General features: G+C 35.4%; 1 protein-coding gene across 1 annotated transcript in view; it reads left to right on the top strand.

Moving 5' to 3' along the window:
• Positions 1–20,515, top strand: part of LOC140513152 (pro-neuregulin-3, membrane-bound isoform-like) — a 68,573-nt gene extending 48,058 nt beyond the window's left edge. Inside the window, exon 6 of the mRNA XM_072622574.1 lies at positions 13,692–20,515. Within this exon, the coding sequence (XP_072478675.1) occupies positions 13,692–14,199 (508 nt within the window). The 3' untranslated portion in view covers positions 14,200–20,515. The remainder of the gene's footprint in view (positions 1–13,691) is intronic.
• Positions 20,516–20,861: the final 346 nt, after the last annotated feature.

Genomic DNA, 20,861 nt, shown 5'->3' with positions numbered 1-20,861 from the left:
CTCCAGAGTTCCTTCTCTGAATGTCGATATTATTTTCCATCATGAGTCTTTTGGAACTCTCTTAGAATCTTGCATTGCTAAGAAGAGCTTAGTCTATCAGATTTGGCCATTACACAATGTTGCTCTTACTATGTATGTTTTCCTGGTTCTGCTCGTTTCATTCAGCATCAGTGCATGGAAGTCTTTCCAAATTGTTGTTATTTTTTTTTTAAATTGCTTGCTGATCATTTCTTATAGCATGATAGTATTCCATTATATTCATATACCACAACTTGTTCAGCCGTTCCTTAATTGAAGGGCACCGCAAAAAGAGCTACTGTAAAAATTTTTGTATATGTGCATTCTTTTCTCTCTTTTCTTTAATCTCTTTGGAATATAGACCTAGTAGTGATATTTCTGGATCAAAAGATATTCACAGTTTGATAACCATATAGACATAGTTCCAAGTTGCTCTCTAGTATGGTCAGATTAGTTCACAACTCTACCAACAATGCATTAGTATTCCAACTTCCCATATCTTCACCACCACTCAGCATTTCCCTTTTCTGTCATGTTAGCCAATCTTATAGATGTGAGGTGGTACCTCAGAGTTGTTTTAATTTGCATTTCTCTAATTGATAGTGAATTAGAGAATTATTTTTCCATATGACTATAGAAAACTTCAATTTCTTTACCTGAAAGCTGCCTGTTTATATCCTTTCATCAATTGGGGAAAGACTTGAATTCTTACAAATTTGACTCACCTCTTATATATTTTAGAAATGAGTCCTTTGTCATAGACTTAAGCTGTAGAAAATGTCTCCTAACTTACCACTTCCCTTCAAATTTTGATTGCATTGACTTTGTGTAAAATGTTTTAAATTTAATGTAATTGAAGTTATCAATTTTGCATTTTATAATGTTCACATAAATTGTTTCCTTCTTCATAGATCTGACAGATAAACTATCCCTTAGTCTCTTAATTTGCTTATGGTATCATACTTTATGTCTAAATCGTGTACCTATTTTGACTTCATCTTTGTATATGGCATGAGGTGTTAGTCTATCGCACTATTTTCCAGTATTCCTAGCAAATTTTGTTAAATGGTGAGTTCTTCTTACAGAAGCCAGAATAATTGGGTTTAACAAACAGTAAATTGCTAGTCATTGACTACTATGTCTTGTGTACCTAACCTATTCCACTGACCAACCATTCTATTTCTTAGTCATTATCATGTAGTTTTGACGATTTCTGCTTTATAATACAGTTTTAGATGTGGTATGGCCAGAACACCTTCTCTTGAATTTTGTTTTCATTGATTCCCTTAATATTTCTGGACTTTTTGTTACTCTAGATGAATTTTTTTATTAATAACTATCTGCAAATAGTGATAGTTTTGTTTTCATTGCCTATTCTATTTCCCTTAATTTCTTTTTTTCTTTTCTTATTGCTAAACCTATATTTCTAGTACAATAGTGTATAATAGTGGTGGCAATTGACATCCTGATTTCACCCCTGATCTTAGTGGAAGTGCTTCTAGCTTATACCCACTACATATAATGCTTGCTAATATTTTAAATAAATGTTAAAACCAAGAATTACCTACACAGCAAAACTAAGTATAATATTTCAGGGGGAAAAATGGTCATTCAATGAAATAGAAGACTTTCCAGCATTCTTGATGAAAAGACAAGAAGTCAAAAGAAAATTTGACTTTCAAGCACAGGAGTCAAGAGAAGCATGAAAAGGTAAACAGGAAAGAGAAATCATAAGGGACTTACTAAAGTCGAACTGTTTACATTCCTACATGAAAAGATAATATTTGTAACTCTTGAAACTTTTCTCAGTATTTGGGTAGTTGGAGGAATTACACACACACACACACACACACACACACAACACACACACACACTCACACACACACACACACATATATATGTATATATATATGGAGAGAGAGAGAGAGAGAGGGTACAGGGTGAGTTGAATAGGAAGGGATGATATCTAAAAAAATTAAATTAAGGGGTAAGAGAGGAATTTATTGGGAGGAGAAAGGGAAAAATTGAATGGAACAAATTATCTCTCATAAAAAAGACAAGAAAAAGCTTTTTCAATGGAGGGGGAAAGGGGGGAGGTGAGAGGGAAAAAGTGAAGATTACTTTCAACACATTTGACTTAGGGAAGGAATAACATGCACACTCAATTTGGTATGAAAATCTATCTTACACTACAGGAAAGTAGGGGAAAGGGGGACAAGTGGAATAGGGGTATGATAGAAGGGAGGGCAAATGAGAGGCAGGAGTAATTAGAAGTAAACATTTTTGGGGAGGGATAAGGTCAAAAGAGGGAATAGAATAAATGGGGGGCAGGATAGGATGGAAGGAAATTTAGTCTTGCACAACATAACTGTTATAGAAGTCTTTTGCAAAGCTACACATATATAATCTATATTGAATTGCTTGCCTTCTTATTTCAGATGGGTGGGGAGGGAGGAAGAGAGAGAAACTGGAGCTCAAAGTTTTGGGAATAAATGTTGAGAATTGTTTTTGCCTGTGACTGGAAAATAAGAAATACAGGTAATGGGCAAATCTATCTTCCCCTACAAGAAAAGAGAGAAGATGGGGATGAGGGAAGGGAGGAGTGTGATAGAAGTGAGGACAGATTGGGGGAAGGGGTAATCAGAATGTTCAGTGTTCTGGGGTAGGGGGAGGGGAGAGATGGGGAGAAAATTTGGAACTCAAAATTTTGTGGAAATGAATGTTGAAAACTAAAAATAAATAAATAAACATTTTAAAAAACCAGCATACTGTAAGATTATGGTTTTTAATCCACTTTGCTATCTACTTCCATTTTATGGGAGAGTTCATCCCATTCACATTCACAGTTCATTTATAACTGTATCTTTCTCTCCATCCTGTCCTTCCCTCCATTTATACTTTTCTCTCTCCTTCCACCCTTTCATTCTTCACCATTGTTTTTCTTCTCACTACCACCTCCCTCAATCTTTCCTCACTTCTATCAGACTCCCTCCCTTTTCTTTCCTCTTGTTACCCTACTACTTATTCCCTCCCTTCTGTTCTTCCTTCTATTTCTCCACTCCCTTTACTTTCCCCTTTCTCCTCCTACTTCTCCATAGAGTAAGAGAGATTTCTATAATCAACTGAATGTGTAGGTTATTTATTTGATGACACTAAAGTTCAAACAATGCTCACATCCCTTCCTTCTTTCGCTCTATCGTAATTGATAATTGCTATTCTTTATATGATGTAATTTACCTTTTTCTGCCTCCTCCTTTCCTCTTTTCCTGATATAATCCTTTTATTCACCTCTTAATTAAATTTTTATCATCACATCAAAAGCAACTTATAGACAGACCCTCTGTCTATGTATACTCCTTCTAAATGCCATAAAAAAGATGCAGTTCTCAAAAATTCCAAGTGTTATTATCCTATGTAAGGATGTGAACAGTTTAACCTTATTGAATAACGCGTTTTGTTTTTATTCTTCTTTCCTGTTTGCCTTTTTATACTCCTCTTGAGTCCTGTATTTCAAGATCTTATTTTCTATTCAAGCTCTGGTTGTTTCATGAGGAAGGTTTGGGAGCCCCTTATTTCGCTGAATGTCCATCTCCTCCCCTGAAAGATTATGCTCAGTTTTGCTTGGTAGACGATTCTTGGTTGTAATCCAAGCTCTTTGACCTTATACAATATCATATTTCAAAATCTTAAGTCTCTTAATTTAGAAGCTGTTCTGTCCTATATAATCCTGACTGTTTCCACAATATTTAAATTGTTTCTTTCCAACTACTTATGATATTTTTCATTGACCTGACAATCCTGTACTTTGGTTACAATATTGCTTGGAGATTTTGGACATTTTGGGATCTCTTTCAGGAGGTAATCAGTGGACTCTTTTAATGATTATTTTACCCTCTGATTCTAGGGTATCAGGGTAGTATTCTCCATTAATTTCCTGAAAGAAGCTTTCCAGGCTTTTTTTTGTGAACATACCTTTCAGGTAGACCAATAATTCTTAAATCATGTCTCCTGCATCTATTTCCAGGTCAATTGTTTTTTTTCCAATGAGGTAGTTTATATTTTCTTCTATTTTTTCATTATTTTGATTTTGTTTGACTGATTATTGATATCTCATACAGTCATTAGCTTCCATTTGCCAAATTTTAATTTTTGAGAAATTGTTTTCTTCAGTTAGTGTTTGTATCTCCTTTTCCATTTGGCAAATTCTGCTTTTTAAGGAGTTATTCTCTTCAGTGAGATTTGATGCCTCCTTTTCTATTTGACCAATTCTACTTTTTATGGAGTTTTCTTCTTCAGTGGAGTTTTTCCCCCCCAATTTTGTCAATTGTATTTTTTTTATGGAATTGATTTCTTCAGATGATTTTTGTCCTTCCTTTTCCAAACTGTTGACTGTTTCTTGCATGTGTCTCATTTCTTTTCCCAATTTTTCTTCTACCTCTCTTATTTGACTTTTACAATCCTTCTTGAGTTATTTCAGTAAGGCTTTCTGGGCTTGGGATCAATTCATACACTCCTTTGAGGTTTCAAACGCAATTATATTGATGATGCTGTCCTCTTCTGAGTTTGTATTCTGATCTCTCCTTTCACCATGGTAGTTTTCTATGGTCATGCTTCATTTTTGCTTCTTGCTCATCTTGTTTGCCTATTTTCTGGCTTTTAAAGTGGAACTCTCTTGCTGGAGCATAACTGGCACTATCTCAAGCTTCTTTTTCTGGGCCTTGGGGGTCTGGACATTGGCTTTGTGTGTTAGGGCCTCAGATACTGACAATTTGAGGCTATAGGGGTCTGGCAGGTTACCTGGAGCTGAGTTTGGGTCCTAGTAGTGGTGTCTGGCATGTGTTAAGGCCAGCTACATTTTTTTCTGCATTTCCCTGGGACTGTGCTGAAACACAGGGAGGTCAGGCAGCTAGAGGAAGCCCGCCCACCCAGGTCTACACTGAAGCCTGGGGTGGTTCTCCAAGCTGTAATCTGCCAATTCTCCTGGCTATGTTAAGGCACATGGAGGATACTGGTGTTAGTGTGTTCCCGTTCCACCCACCTGGGGTTAAATATCTCCCATTGGATTACTGAGATGTTGCATATATTAGATGCTTCCTCTCCTGGAATGTGCTCCCTTTTAATCTGAATAAGATGGACCTTTCTTGCCGATCCTCCAAGTTTCCTTGTCTAAAAGTTTGCTTCACACAGTATTTCCACTGGCTCTGCTGTTCCAAGATTTTTTCTGGGGCACTGTTTTATGGAGGATTTTTTGGAGGTCAATATGGGAGAAAGACAGTGATTTACTGCTTACTCAGCCATCTTGGCTCCAAGAAGTTGCCTTAGCTTTCTTAAAGATTTAATTATTAGAATCACCCTCTATAGAAACAACTTCCATGCACCTTATTGGTTAGTATTTTCTCTTCCATAAATAAATAAATGATTGAGGTAACACATGGTTGAATGAGTGAATAAACAAGCAAATAAACAAATAAATTCTTAAATGTTATCTGCCCCACTCTCTTCACTCAATTAAAATGTAAGTTACTCAAGTTCAAGTACTATTTTTCTTTTTTATTTACATTCTTTATGCCTTAAATGTTTAATCATTTTAAAATAAATTTTTAATAAATTAAGTAAATGTTTTACAAATTTTCACTGAATGAATACATAAGTGAATGGTGACAGTAAAGTACACTCAGACTATCACTGCCCATACAAAAACAGATCAATCAGTGTTGAACTCTTGTAATAGCAGGGCTCTATCCAATCCAATTTTCTGATCAATCTGATCAGTACCTAACTGTATATATTATTTTTTCTTCCTCTGTTCTAACAAACTTTGCTTACTGTTGCTGCCAACATGACAGCCAAACCAGACAGAGAAGTAGCAAGAAGTTACTGGTCTTGTTACTTTTGGGAGTGGGGATGGGGGAGAGTTGAATTTTTTCTGAGTATGAAGTTGTTCATGGCTCAGACTTTTCTGACAAAAATAGGAACAGTTTTCTTCAGTAAGGTTCAAAAACAGAAGATAAATGACAAGCAGCTCCTCTTTTGCAGATTGGAAAACAATGTATTTGGTACAAATTTGGGATGAGAGCTGGAAATGCAACAAAATAGAGGAGTCATTTGAAATGCATAATGAAATTTGGGAAACTTTTTTCTGTTTGCCTTATCTCTGAGAATGTATTAATCATTAATCCCTTAACTACAGATAATTAACATTGTTTATTGGTGATATTGCTTATTAATCACTAATAATGATTTTTAATTAAAATTTAATTTTCTCACCAAGGCATGAGTAGAAGCTCATCCACAAATATCATTTTTGCAGTGACTGAGGTTAGACCCAAAGGTGCATATGAGTTAAGCAAATGAATAAATGACAAATCATGCCACATCAGAGTAATGGCCAAGTCCGCACAGACCTCTCTGCATTCCCTATACTTTATCTCCTCACCTAAGTCTCTTGGAATCCTTAGACCCATTCAAGACTCAGCTCAAAGATCAGCTCCTTCCTATATAAGTCATTTCTCTGTTCCTATCCTGAAAATAACTTCATATCCATTTTACTTATTCTTTGGATTAACTTATATGTGTAGATGTTATATAACTGTTCTGATTTTTGAAGGCAGGGATTATTATGGTTTTTTTTTCTCTTTAAGGAAGTGGCAACTAACACAATGTTCCCATATACGCAATTCTCAATAGATGTTTGTTGCCTTAAACTGAATTGAAGAGGATGGATGCCATTTAGATGTTTGATTTCTGCTTGGATATCCATAAGGAGCAATGAGATCTAAGTTAGATGTGAAGATGTTCTGCCCAGGTGATAGCTTAGAACACTCTTAGAAGTTAATGGTGTAGTGGATAGAGAGCCAGGCCTGGAGTCAGAAAAAGCTAAGTTCAAATCTGGCCTCAGATATTTATTGTTTGTGGGACCCTGTGAAAGTCATTTAACCATATCTACCTCAGTTTCCTCAGCTGTAAAATGGGAATAATAATAACACCTACCTTGCAGGGTTGTTCTGAGGGTCAAAGGAGATAATATTTGCAAAAAAAAAAAAAAAAAAAAAAAAAAAAAAAAAGGGCTCACCCCAGTACTGGTACATAGTAATCATGTATAAATATTCCATTCTGTTCTCCCCTCCCTTTCCTGATTAGACAAAGGCTGTTTTAATTGAATCTTGTTGACTTGACAAGTCTCTTAAGGCCTCAGTGATTTTCATATTCAAGAATGACATGTCCTATATCTGTCAGACACTAAGTCCTTTTCACCAGAAAGGAGATGAAATTTCTTATCATATAAAGTGCATGTGTTCTTTTACTTTATTTTTAAAAGAAAGTTGTTCAGAATATTATCTTTATGCAAATTTTCCTTTGGATTTTTCTGTTATATGATATATATCCAATGTTGATAAATATTGAATCTAAGGACAAGGATCATTTGTAGATTAAAATAAGGCAATTTGATCTCATTCTTGGCTACCCAAAATATCTAATGTGATTCCTGTCAGAAGAAGGAAATATCTCTCAAAAGATTGGAAGTTTTATTGGTAATAGAATTTCTCAGTTCAAGGTCTACCCCAAATCTGACCTAAATCTGAAGGTGGAATGAAATGATTTCTGAGAACCATCAGCCATTTACTGTTAGAAGCATCTTTCAAATCTGTTGGTAATAATGACAGAGAGTCAGGCTCCCACTGTATTTCTTTGTCCATTTTGCAATTCCCAAATATCCTGTCTAGCTCCTAGTAGCATCCTTTGGCAAAACAGATTAAGTTGTAAATTGAAGGGAAGACTTGATTGCTGTGAACTCTTCTGCCAAAATGAAGTGTGTAACTTGGTTAGGTCCTGATGAAATGTTTACCATTGCCTGCCAAGTTGGTGCAAACCAATAAGGATATGGTAAGCCATCCACAGGACATATTAAGCCAACATACAAGCACATCAGATCAGAAGAAAAGACACTCTTGTTATTAGGGTCAGAATTTCTACTAGGAAACCAAGCAAATTCAAATTCCTTTTCTTAAATAGAATTTTCTAGAAGAGAAAAGAATATTTCTTAATATTTTTGTGTGTTTCAAGAATGCAGTTGACAGCATGGTGAAGCCTATAGAAACTTCTGAAAAGAATTTTTTTACAAAATCCTCATAACTGAAAATAAATCTAATATCTGTTAGAAAATAGTGAAAATAAATATTTTCAGTCATCTAATTCCAGAAACCTGTTCAAATAAATCTTTGGATCTCAGGTTAACAACTCTTATTCTAGAACATCCAAATCTAAAGCAACTTGACATCAAAAGAGCCCATTTTAATCCATGAAAGGAAAAAAATAGCTGATAAAACTATTTGGAAACCATGGAGACCAAATAAATACTTCTTCAAAATTGTGATTTAAAAAAAAAAATTCTGTTTTAAGTAGAGTTAAACTGTTTTGATTTGTAGTGCATTTCAGGAGATCAATACTAAATTTATCAACATATTCAACATAGATATCAAGGTTATTTATGTTTTAATAGTCCCATCCTCTGCTCTCCTTTCTCCACACCCTTATGGAATACACTTGCCTATAATTCTGACTGATCATAAATCAAGGGGTGCTATAATATCAATATAAGTACAATATTTGAAAATAAGGTCACAGAAGCAGCCTATAAAATTTTTATGCAGCTTCTGAACAGAACAGCTGGTAATCTGACTGTCCTAGTGAAAAAGCATTATGAAAATTCAGGGCCAGTAAAATTGCAGTTGTAACAAAAGTACAAATCTAGATATTTAATGTGATTTCTTGTCTTCTCTGCATAGTTCATTTATTTAATAAGCATTTATTGAGTGTTAGCAGTGCCAAGCGCTGTACCATGAGAAACAGTCCTTGTCCTCAAGAAACTTATATCATTTGGGGGGAAATTACATATTTTCAGATAAATAAATACAAGTTCTATACAAGGTAAATTGGAGGGCACTAGCAATCAAGGAATCAACAAAGGCCTTTTATAGAGTAGTTTGTGTTTTATCCCATGGCTGGTGAGAAAGCACTAGTGCTCCTTTGAATAGGGCATGTTAGAAATATGCATTCAATAGTTATTTGCTCTCTAGTGTTTTTAATAAGAATAGATGTTGTATTTTGTCAAAACCTGGTTCTGCATCTATTGAGATACTCATATGACTTCTGTTAGTTTTGTTCTTGATATGATCAATTGCGCTGATATTGAATCAGCCCTGCATTCCTTGGTATAAATGCTACTTGGTCATCAGGGGCAGCTAGGTGGTGCAGTAGATAGAGCACCAGTGCAGGAGTAGGAAGGACTTGAGTTCAAATGTCTCCTCAGACACTGGACACTCACCAGATGTGTGACCTTGGGAAAGTCACTTAACCCCTATTGCCTCCTCCTGGGCCATCTCCAGTCATCCTGATGAATATCTGGTCACTGGATTCAGATGGCTCTGGAGGAGAAGTGAGGCTGGTGACCTGCACAGCCCTCCTTCACTCAAAACAAAGTCAAGTGCAAGTCATGTCATCATTTCTCTGAAGACATGGTCTTCTTCAGGAACGAAGGACAAACACACATAAGTATGGCTAAAATCTTTATAATAACATTTTTATAGAGCTTACTCTGTGCCAGTCACTGTGCTAAATGCTTTATTATTTTTATCTCATTTGATCCTCATAACAGCCCTGGGAGGTAGGTGCTATTATCATCTTCATTTTACATATCAGGAAACTGAAACAAACAGAGGCTAAGTGACTTGCCCAAGATCACACAGCTAATAAGTATCCACATTTGGATTTGAACTCTGGTCTTCCTGATTCCAAGTCATTGATCTATTCTCTAGGATACCTAGCTGACCATGTTCTTCTATCAAGGCTCAAACCCTTAAATTTAATTTGATTGTAAACTCCTTGAGGGCACAGACCCTGTCTAACTTAACCACCATAACTCTCCCAGTGCCTAACACATTGTTTTACAAAAATTCTCCTTTCACAATAATTTTATTGATATAGTTTACTTTTACACAATCTGAATTCTTGACTGTATCACTGCCTCCCTACTAATAAGGTATCTACTGTAACTAACAGTTTATAAGAAAAGGAAACCATTCCAACTCAGCCAACAAACTGAAAAATTCTGACATTATTTGGAGTGCTATATATTCGCATCGTCAATGTTTCTTGAAAGATTGAATGGAATTTAAAAAGTAGATAAACTGGGGCTAAGCATCACATCACATAAATACCCAATTTCTTAGTTTCTCCATATGAACTTCAATATCATTTTCCTTCATCCAGCTATCACACTGAGTTGTTTCAAGTGAAGAAAAGTTGAATATGTATGTATGCATGCGTATACATATGTATCCATTATGTATCTATGTATCTATGATGTATATAATAGACACCATAGATATCAGATTCTCTGAGTGCCTTTGAACTATGGTGCTGGAGAAGACTTTTGAGGGTCTCTTGGATAGCAATAAGATGCAATCAATCAATGCTTAAAGAATTTAATTCAGCCTGTTTGTGGAAGGTCAGATATTGAAGTTAAAGCTTAAATATTTTGGCCGCCTAATGAGAAGACATGACTCTTTGGAAAAAAAAAACAAAACTCTGATCTTGGTAAAGATTGAAGGCAAAAGAAATAAATGGACAGCAGAGAATGAAATAGATAAATGTCATGGATAGAAACTGGGTTCAAGAGTTAGTGGGGGATAGAAGGGTCTAGTGTGCTAGACATGACTAAACAGCAACAAAAACATCATTTTCTCATTCTGTGACCCTACTAATTGTCCTTATTCATTATTGTTGGTGTTGTTGAATTGATTCAGTCATGTCCAACATAGTGTCCATGGGGTTTTCTTGGCAAAGATATAGAGTGGTTTATCACTTCCTTGTCCATTGGATAAGGCAACTAGAGGTTAAGTGATTTGCTCAGGGTCATACAACTTTTAAGTGTCCAAGGCTGTATTTTAACTTGTGTCTTCTGGACTCCAGGCACAGTCTCTATCCACTGAGTCACCTAGTTGCCTACCTTTATGCACAGATATGGTCAAATAAATACTTTCCTCAAAAAATCTTCAGTGATTCTTACTTGGCCGTTGTCTACTCAAGGAACTTTAAACAGCTTAGTTTGGGATACAAGAGTCTCCATCAGTTTTTCCAACTTCTTCCTTATGTTCAATGGTTTGGTCCAAGTGTCTATTTTTCAAGTATATCCAATGATTTTTCCAATTCTTTGCCCTTATATGTGATGTTATAATATTCCACTTTTGCCTGTGAAAGTTCAAATTAAATGTCCTTCATCTCTCCAATGTCGTCTCTGATCCTCTCAGTTAATGACTATGTTTCTCTCCCTTGACTTATGTAAGTCTTTGCTTTACATCTCTCTGATTCACTGCAATATGATTTTACAAAACAGTTGTCCATGGATATACCCTATGCCTCCATATCCTTATAAAATGCATGAAAGGGGAATGAGTCTTTTTCTAAATTGTTGCCTGTATTGTAGTCATGGATACAATATTTGAATTTATATATGTATATTTTAGATGGCTGTAGAATTATATTATTGAACTTAATTTATTTTATGTCAAGGGAAATTAATGTGTTTATCATACATATTTCAAAACCCCATTGTCTACACATAAATGTTAATCCTCTCTTATTTTTTAATGAATAATCACATAGCCCTCTGACTAGTTTATTTCAGTAAAGATATATAGATAGACAGTAGATACACACATGCACATCTCACACACATTATATATATACACACACACATATATATATGTATACGCACATATATACACACATATAATATTAGTGGTAGAGAATACATATATACCAGTGGTAGACAATATATGTGTGTGTACATGAATGTACATACACTCTGTTACCAATATATGTAAAAAGAAAATGGATTCTTTTAAGGTTTTGCTCTTGAGAACATGATATCACACTACTCCAGTCTCCTCCTCAAGATAACTAATTGCCATGCTTCAGTGGTGAACTGGAGATTTCTTCTTCTGTTTTCTCTCTTCCCATGTGAAGCAAACTTTTCTTGCCCTTGAGAAACATGAACATCTGTATAACCAACTTTGACAGCAATAGGATGGAGGAGTTGAGAAAATTTCATATCTGCTGAATAATTAATTAGCATGTACTAATTAAGGAGTAGACCAATCCTCTCTTAATAAGAGCCTTAAGCAAACAAACATTTCCATGTCATTCCCATTCTTCTGGGACCAGCTTCAGGAAGAAGATAGATAATCATTGAACAGAAAGGAGGCATGTATCTGATTCTACAGCTTGGAGTGTTTTGGGGGATTAAATAAATATTCTGTAACAAATGGGAACCAAACAGCTTTTTTTTGGTACATTAAAAAGAAAGAAGAGAAAAGTCTCTGAATGTTCCTTCCACATCTCTCTCTAGTATACACATGGTCCTCCTTTTTTACTTGTACACACATAAAAGAAAATTGGAAAGCAGAAGAGAGGTACAGAAATTCTATAACTTTGAGCAGATTGGTACCTTAACACACTAAACTGAAATATCATATTAAAGAAAAAGTGCCTTTGTACCACTTGCTATGTACTCATCAGGTACCATCATATATGCCCTAAAAAAATTTATCTGGGTTATATGAAGATTTAACCAATCTATACAATTTTTTTTCTACATTCACCCATTCTTGTCCATGACACCAGGAGATCCAAACTGAGTAAAATGTTTATAGTCCTGAGCAGTGTAAAGAGGAGTAAGGTTGACATTTAACAATTATTAATGGTGAAGAAGATAAAAAACATTGTAATCCCTTTAAGTATTGGGGGATGAGCATGAATGGACCCCATGTGATTTGGTTCCAGGTTATAACTGAAACAAAATATTTGGTTTGGGAGTAACCCTGTGAAATCTGATTCAAATAAAGTCAAAATAAATGATGGACTGACAGAAAGGGGAGGAAGGTGGAGGAGGGAGGAAGGGGGAGAGTAAAAGAGAGACGGAGGGAGGGAGAGGGAAACAGAGAGAGAATAAACTTAGCCTCCTCTGTATGCCAAACTAGCAATCTGCCTAAGAGTCGTCTCAGTGGGGTCCCTTGTTTCTTGTTAAATGACCTATCCCAAGGTTGGAGGAGGGATGTGAGAGGAGATGCAGAAGGGGCTCTATTTCCATCACTCTCTTTAAAATCTGGGTGATGCAGAAAATCCAGTCCTGTAATTCCTTCCCAGCTCAGCATGACAATTATACTTTGGATCCAAATGTTAAGTTAACAAATCTTTTCCAGGCATCGATGTGAGGGCACAGGGATTCCAGTTTGCCAATTGCTGGTAAATGAAGCTTGCTGCCTTGAAAGCATTTAGAAAGTGACAGGCTTGTGACATTTCCCTTATAAAATGAGACACTAAAAATGAGAAAAAAAAACAAAACTTGAGTAAAGAAATTCAATGATTCCACCTAGAATTGTCACTATAAGCTATAATGAAAAATTACAAAGATATCATTTGTTTTCTTTCCTGATTGTTTTTTGAGGGGAGGGTGGCATTTATCTCTTCTTCATATGTTAGACAAAGACCAACTGTCCAAGAATAGAAAGCAAGAAGAAAACCCTTGTCTTCTTACACTCTACATATGTATTCTTTGTTTCCCATCTAACTGATGGAAATTGAAATAAGTTACTTTTGTCTTTCTTTTCCAGGTATCCATCAAATGGATTAAAAACCCAACAAAATACAACAATAAATATGCAACTGCCTTCAAGAGAGACAAAACCCTATTTTAATAGCTTGGATCAAAAGGACCTAGTGGGATACTCATCCACAAGGGCCAGTTCTGTTCCCATCATCCCTTCAGTGGGCTTAGAAGAAGCCTGCATGCAAATGCCAGGTATTTCTGACATCACAAGCCTCAAATGGTGCAAAAACTCCTGTTCTGCTGAACTTGTCAATGTGAGTGGTCCAGTCAGCAATTGTCTTATAGTAGAACAACAAGAAGTAAAAATATTGCTAGAAACTGTCCAGGAGCAGATCCGGATTCTGACTGATGCAAGAAGGTCAGAGGACTATGAACTGGCCAGTGTTGAAACTGAGGACAGTGCAAGTGAAAACACAGCCTTTCTACCCATGAGTCCTGTGGCCAAATCAGAAAGAGAGGCACAATATGTCTTAAGAAATGAAACACAAAGAGACTCAGCATTGACCAAGTGACTTGGGAAATAAGGATCTGTGCATTCAATGCTTTGCTAAACAGGAAAGAGAGGAAATTAAATACAAATTATTTATATGCATTAATTTAAAAGCATCTACTTAGAAGAAACCAAATAGTCTATCGCCCTCATATCATATAGTGTTTTTTAACAAAATATTTTTTTAAAGGGAAAGAAACATTTCAGGAGGGATAAAGCTTACATCAAAAGCTTTTTGGTAGGATTCTGAATACACTTTCAGTTAGTTTTAGCACTGTTCTCTTTGGCTCTTAGAAGGCTTGGGTCACACATAAACACCACTCTAAAAGTTCAATGAAATCCATTTGGGATTTCAAGGCTTAAATGCAGAATACTATTCACTAAATGCAGAATGTTTGGTGAACAGGTCTCTGCAGTTGCTGAAATATGCTCAAACCTTTAATTTCTTGTACACCCAATAGGCTCACTGCAGGTTCCACTGTGGCAACAGATTTTAATATTCCCTATCTGATTTTGAAATAATGGCACAAAAATACGTAAACTCTGGAAATGGTCAGAAGCACAGGAGAGGCAGAAGCCCTCCAAAATGCTTCAGTGCACTGTGGGGAAAGCAAGAATTTGAAAGGGTTTTAAAGTCCTAGAACCTGAAGGAGTTCTAAAATTGTCACTGGCAGAAACAGCCAACCATCCTAATTTGTCACAAAATATACTGCATAAAAATTCATTCTTTGAAGATCTTGATTTTCAAAGGAACACTTGTAGGGATATGTGTGTATGTATGTGTGTCTGTGTGTACGTGTGCCTGCATGTACTCACATGAACCTGTGTGTGTGTTGGCTTCTTTTTCCCCTTAACTTTGATATATATGTATTTTCTTCTTCTGAGATAAGTCAGGGAATCCAATATTCAGCCAAATGCGCTTCCATCTTAAGTCAATTTTTTTTGTTCTTTTAATTTTTGCATTATATATAAACTTAGCAAGTTCCTAGAGCCCTGGGTGCTCATAGTGGGGTCCTCTTAAAGTCTTAAACAATTCTCTGCCACCTTTTTTAAGAGGGAGAAAACAATATTTCATCAGATGACACTTACTAAACTGGAGGTGTGTTATTTTGTTTTGTTTTTGAAATTTTGAATTATATCTATTCATACAACTAAGCAAATAGCCTTCTCATCTTCATTGTTAAAATCAATATATATTTTTGATCTAATTTTTTCCACATGAACTAAGGTATTTGGCTTCTCTTATTAGAAAGAGAGGGGCAAGTTACTAGAAAGACACATGTCATTCCTCAATTCACAGGGCGTCCCTTGCTGGCTCAGTAAATTGTGATTTTGGAATGAAGTTCATTTGGAATAAAGCAATATTTTGACCACTGTCAAGTCAATGTCAACATTTTCTAAAGGTTTAACTTTTTGTTCTTTTTCATATGATATTAGAAACTAGTTTTTTCATAATCAGCATTTTTAGCCACCTGGAGAATTTTTTATCTACCATTTCTGTGGCTACAATCTTTACTTTGTTTCCACTTTTAAAAGGGCAAAGAAATTGAAAGGCTACCAGAATTCTGTCACAGGTCAAAGAACATTTGCTTAGAACTTCATATTATAGATTATCATTGCACAGAAGGGCTTCGAGTTATAACCCCTTATGAAACAAACCTGGATACTATACATTTTTATTGTGAATTAATTTGATATTGGAAATGTAGTGGGGGATTGCTTTAGAAGAAGAAACAAGAATTTAGCGCTGTGTTCTAAAATAAGTTTAGCTTAATCCAAGTAGAGTTGGAGGACAGCAAATTGTTAATTTTTCACTTGATTGTAAAGAGGGATCTGATCTAGGTAGAGTTAATACTTTTTACTCAATGGAAGACTGTGTGGTTTGTATATAAACTGCCTTTGTAAGTTGTTAGACTGATTGAACAGAGGCATTAGTTGTAATAGTTTGACAAAGATATATATCTTTTTTTAATGCCATATTTATCTAAGTTCTTTGAATGGAAAAAAAAGATTTAGAAAGGTAAACTTCTGAGTGGTGTGCCCCATTCCCCATATGTGTAACTTCCTGCTGGATGGAAGTTTATTTTTTACCCATGTATCCCCATATAATGGGTAGGCAGTATAGGTGTGTATGTGAAAACACGTTATTCGTAGATGTATCCACTACAATGGGACCTGTTCCTCAGCTACATCTGTGTGCTGTTTGGCTACCTGGGAGAAGTTATACAATGTGTGATGCATAAAAAATTCATTCAAAAACTTAGTTGTCCTGCAAAGACTGAAGCAAGCCAATTCCAAACAAAGGTTGGTTACATTTTCTCAAATGCCTCTGTTAAGATTCTTTCAATGAGAAAGTTAAAACATTCCCATGCTATTTAAACTATGAAATGAAATTCCATGCACATGGAATTGTAGGGATCAAATAGTGCATGTGCTTTTAATCACACAATATAGTCCCATAAAAATCCTGACTTATCATGGAAGTGGACATAATGGAATTATTCAACTGGGTTTTTATCTGAGTAATTATCAATTAATTTTTAAACAAAAATTCTCTAGTAATTTATCTGTTAAAGAGTTTTAAAGACTTACTCTGCCTATTTAAGGAAATGTCCCATTCCAAAAATGTACAAGCAGAAAACATGTATTCATATGTATGAATTTAAAGGATCTGCATAGCAACATTTTAAAAGTCATCTCAAACAGAAACATCTGGAGCTTGTTAGTTTCTTGTCCTTTGAGCACATTAGGCAAATCTTTGTGGTTTAATAAGACACTTATTTTTTAATGTTCTCCCCCTTTTTGATTATACGATCAGGAGGCCTCATTTAACTGAATTTGCTATTCATTCTCCATTTCAGAATGAAGTTTACCTATTGTGTTATATTATGGTACTTCTTTCTGTCTCTTCACTAAAAGCAGAGTTATTATTTGGCAGGGATTACTAAAACATGCCAATATCATTAATGAATGGGAGATGGAAGAAGAAGGACTGGGAATGGAAGATTAACACCCAGAACTTGCCCCTCATATTCTTGGGGAAGGGAGGTATGGTGAGTTACATTATGTCTCTGTGGGTGGTCATCTCATCTTGCTTTGAGTTAAGGACTTGTCATTTGTGAATTAGTCACATATCTAGTGGGCTTTCATTATTTTAAGTGGCAAAAGAAAGATGTGAACTGAGTTTTTTTTTTTTTCCAAGGCCTTATGGATGCTCTGCTTAATAATTTTAAAAATTAACCTGAAAAAAGAGAAAATTTTTAAAGGTTCAACTCACTTAGCAGGAACACGCATTGGAAAGCTGTGACTATGTAAAGATTCAGATGTTTCAGAGTGAGCTCCCTGAATCTGGACCAACCTTGGGAAAGTTGTACCAAATGAACTTGTCAGCTATAAAGAGTAGTTTGAATCAGAAAATAGGGAGGGAGAAAGAAAACCCAAACCTTCCTTCTCTTCTTGTTATTCAAATGTGGCAAATACCATTCATTTCAGTTTCAATTGCTGGTCAAGCCTAGTTTTTAGATCCCCGCTCCTAGTGATCAAGATGGCAGAACTGTTAGTATCATATATCTTGCACTGTTGTCAGCAATAGTGATTCCCTTCTAGCCAAGCCCTAAAGACAAGGAAATATTGCCCCGGAACAACTGTTGTGAAACAAATTTTCCAACTAAATCTATCCTGCATATAAGAGGGGTAGGGTTTTTGTTTGTGCTTTTGGATATGGGAAACCTATATTTTATATATAATGAACACTTTTTTATTACTATTCAATTGTGTAAATTCAGTATATGGTATACAACTATGGCATGTCAACTGTGTTTGTACTGTAGTCATAAGAAATACAATGCTCATTTGATAGAGAGCCACAGACATCTGTTCTGTCCCCATCATTTAATGCATACCAACACAGAGGAGGTCACAGGCCTTTGAATAAGCTTTATCTCTTCCTCTTTACTTCTTACTTTCCCTTTTAAAGAAACAGTGAGGGTAGAGAGGACTCTAGATTGAAGATCCCAAATTAAGCACTCTTTTTTATCAGACTTTCTGGAGTCTTCTAATTGTTAGTACATTCCTAACCCAATTTGTCCTGATTTTTCAAAGGTTTCCAACGTTTCCAACATTTCAAACATTGTATTCTCAACTGTGGGGGTTTATTTTTTGTTCCTTCTGCTTCCATTTCTGTCCCAAACAATACTGATAAATCTGGTTTCCAAGTGTTTGGGCATCTGTCTTGTTCTTTGTGTTTGTTGACACAAGCATCACTTTTAAAGATCTTTTCCCCTGCTAACCCACTAAAGATGAACAGTGACAATGTGCCATGGAGTACCAATGATCTCACATTAAATGAGGCATGGCCACTTGGAAATGGTTGAAATTATTCCCACATCTTTGATCCTCTTCTTTCTTGGACAAGCAGAGCTAACAGTTGGTAGAAAGTTTGGGATAATCCTGGGGTAAAATCCCTGTTAGATTTCCTCTTAGGAACTAAGATGTAAAATTTTGTGTGTATGATTGCTGTCCCTAAAGTGTATAATGGTCTCAAATATATATATTTTTACACTCTTAACCATAATGTATTTAAAAGGTGCCTAGAAAGTCACCTTTGAATTCTGTTCCCCCACCTGTTGAACTGGCTAGCCAGTAGAATGGGGACAAAATGGGGAAAATTCTGAGTTAGGGCCAATGTTGGCTAATACTTCTGGAGATACTTGGAGATCTGATCAGACACATCCTTGGCAAAATGGAGGACCTGCTTCTAGTCCATTTGGTAACTTGTCATAAATTACTGTATTGATTGCATGTGTATTGTTGCCTATGAAAGAATTAATTGTGTGATAGCAAGCAATCAGTGTTACTATTTGTTTGGAAAGTATTAGAAAACTATCATAATGAAACTCATTACCAACAAAATAGTGTCCCACTTATTTTCAGAGACCAAGTCCTTATCTGTTAAATGAGGGGGCCTAATCTAGATGACCTCTAATTTCATTTCCAGCTCTAAAATTATATGGTTCTATTTCAGACCTGTATTAAACCTCACTCCTTTACCTTCAATTCCACACCCCCTAAATTTCCAACTTATCATCACTTTGATTCTTTTATAGGACTGAGACAGAGAAAAATGAGAGAAAGGTCACATAGATTAGTGGCTCACAGGAGAGAGGGCATCATTTAAAATCAAATCTTATTTGAAAAGTTCATGTGCCTCACTTCAAGGTCTTCAATATAATGGCCAGTCTGAAGCAAGAAATGTGTTTTATGACAGCATCTGATATATTTTTTTCTGCTTGTATTCCATAGAACAATTAGCATATTTTTTCCCAAGAAAATGAAGACAGATGTTATAGATAAAACAAAAGAGAGTCTTTGCTGGATTCTTAGTAGGCACTCTACCCCAAGTTTAAATGATCTGTTTTCCATTTGAAAGACCAAATGCATAACTCCCAGCTGAAGAAAATTGTATGTAGCATCTAAATATCATATTATGCCCATATCAAGGAGAGTATTTCTCAATATGTTTAGTATACATATAATACTATGTACATCTGCCTTAAAGAGACTCCATTCTCTCTCAAAGGCCATTAGTAGAGGCAAACTAAACAAAAAGAATGAAGTAGGCATTCATATATGTTTTTCTATTTTCTTTTTTTTTTGCATCTAATACTCTACCATATACATCTATCTAGTCAAAAGTGAACAACTCTGAAATAATGTCTCAAATACTTAAAAAATAATTAGGAATAACATAATAAAAAAAACCATCATTATCTCTGAGTGAGATTATTTCCTATTTAATAGACCTGTGATCTCAGTAATTAGGCACTCCCTCCAGTGATGCAGATTGCAAATCTTCCATACCTGTCCATCCTGTGTAATTCCTGCCCATATCCTGCCATAAATCTTCCACAGAAAACTTCCCCTATGTACCATGACATTACAAGATCACACCATCATAATGTATCATTTGTTGGAAAATTAATATTTTATTTTTGTTAATATCATGTTGACTAACAAGGATCCCCTTTTTGGGAGGGGTTGGCAAATAAGAGTATATTCTAGGACAACAATTCAATATTTCGGTCAATAAAATGTGAATTTAAATGTAACCTCTCTTAAATGGATCAACATATGAATATGATTTTTCCTGTATACATTGTACACATGTATGTTTGCATTAAATATGAATTGCAAATGTAAGACTTGTATGAATGAACAAACATATTTCCCCTCTCTGACCATGGCCTGGTTCAAGAGTCATAAAACTTTGTTTACTTTTTGACAATTTGTAAACTATGTTGATTCTAGAAGCAAGAATTAAAAACACAACATTTATGACATCAGACTCATCTTCTTGAGGATCACAATGTATCAGTATTACCCATTTAGAGCATCAGTGACCTTGTGAAGGTCGACAAACCCTATTTCCTTCATTATCCCTTGACACAAGGCAGAATTTTTAAGTATGTTAAGGTTGAATATGAAAACTGAAGTTTACAAATCATCTGATGGAAACAAAGAGTTTTGGGCTTTATGTTTGCAATTTTTTTAAAAAAAGGGGATAAAGTCACCAGGAGGAAACCAAGTCAGGAAAAGCACTGATTTTTGACATTCCTTTTGATTTAATGGAACTTGCTATTTAACCAAAGGGACCATTGATATCTTGATACCACTCAATGACACCTT

Source organism: Notamacropus eugenii, chromosome 1 (genome assembly GCF_028372415.1).
Source record: "Notamacropus eugenii isolate mMacEug1 chromosome 1, mMacEug1.pri_v2, whole genome shotgun sequence".
Lineage (NCBI taxonomy): Eukaryota > Metazoa > Chordata > Mammalia > Diprotodontia > Macropodidae > Notamacropus > Notamacropus eugenii.
The sequence above is the reverse complement of the archived record's forward strand: the minus strand, read 5'-3'. Positions and strand labels throughout refer to the sequence as shown.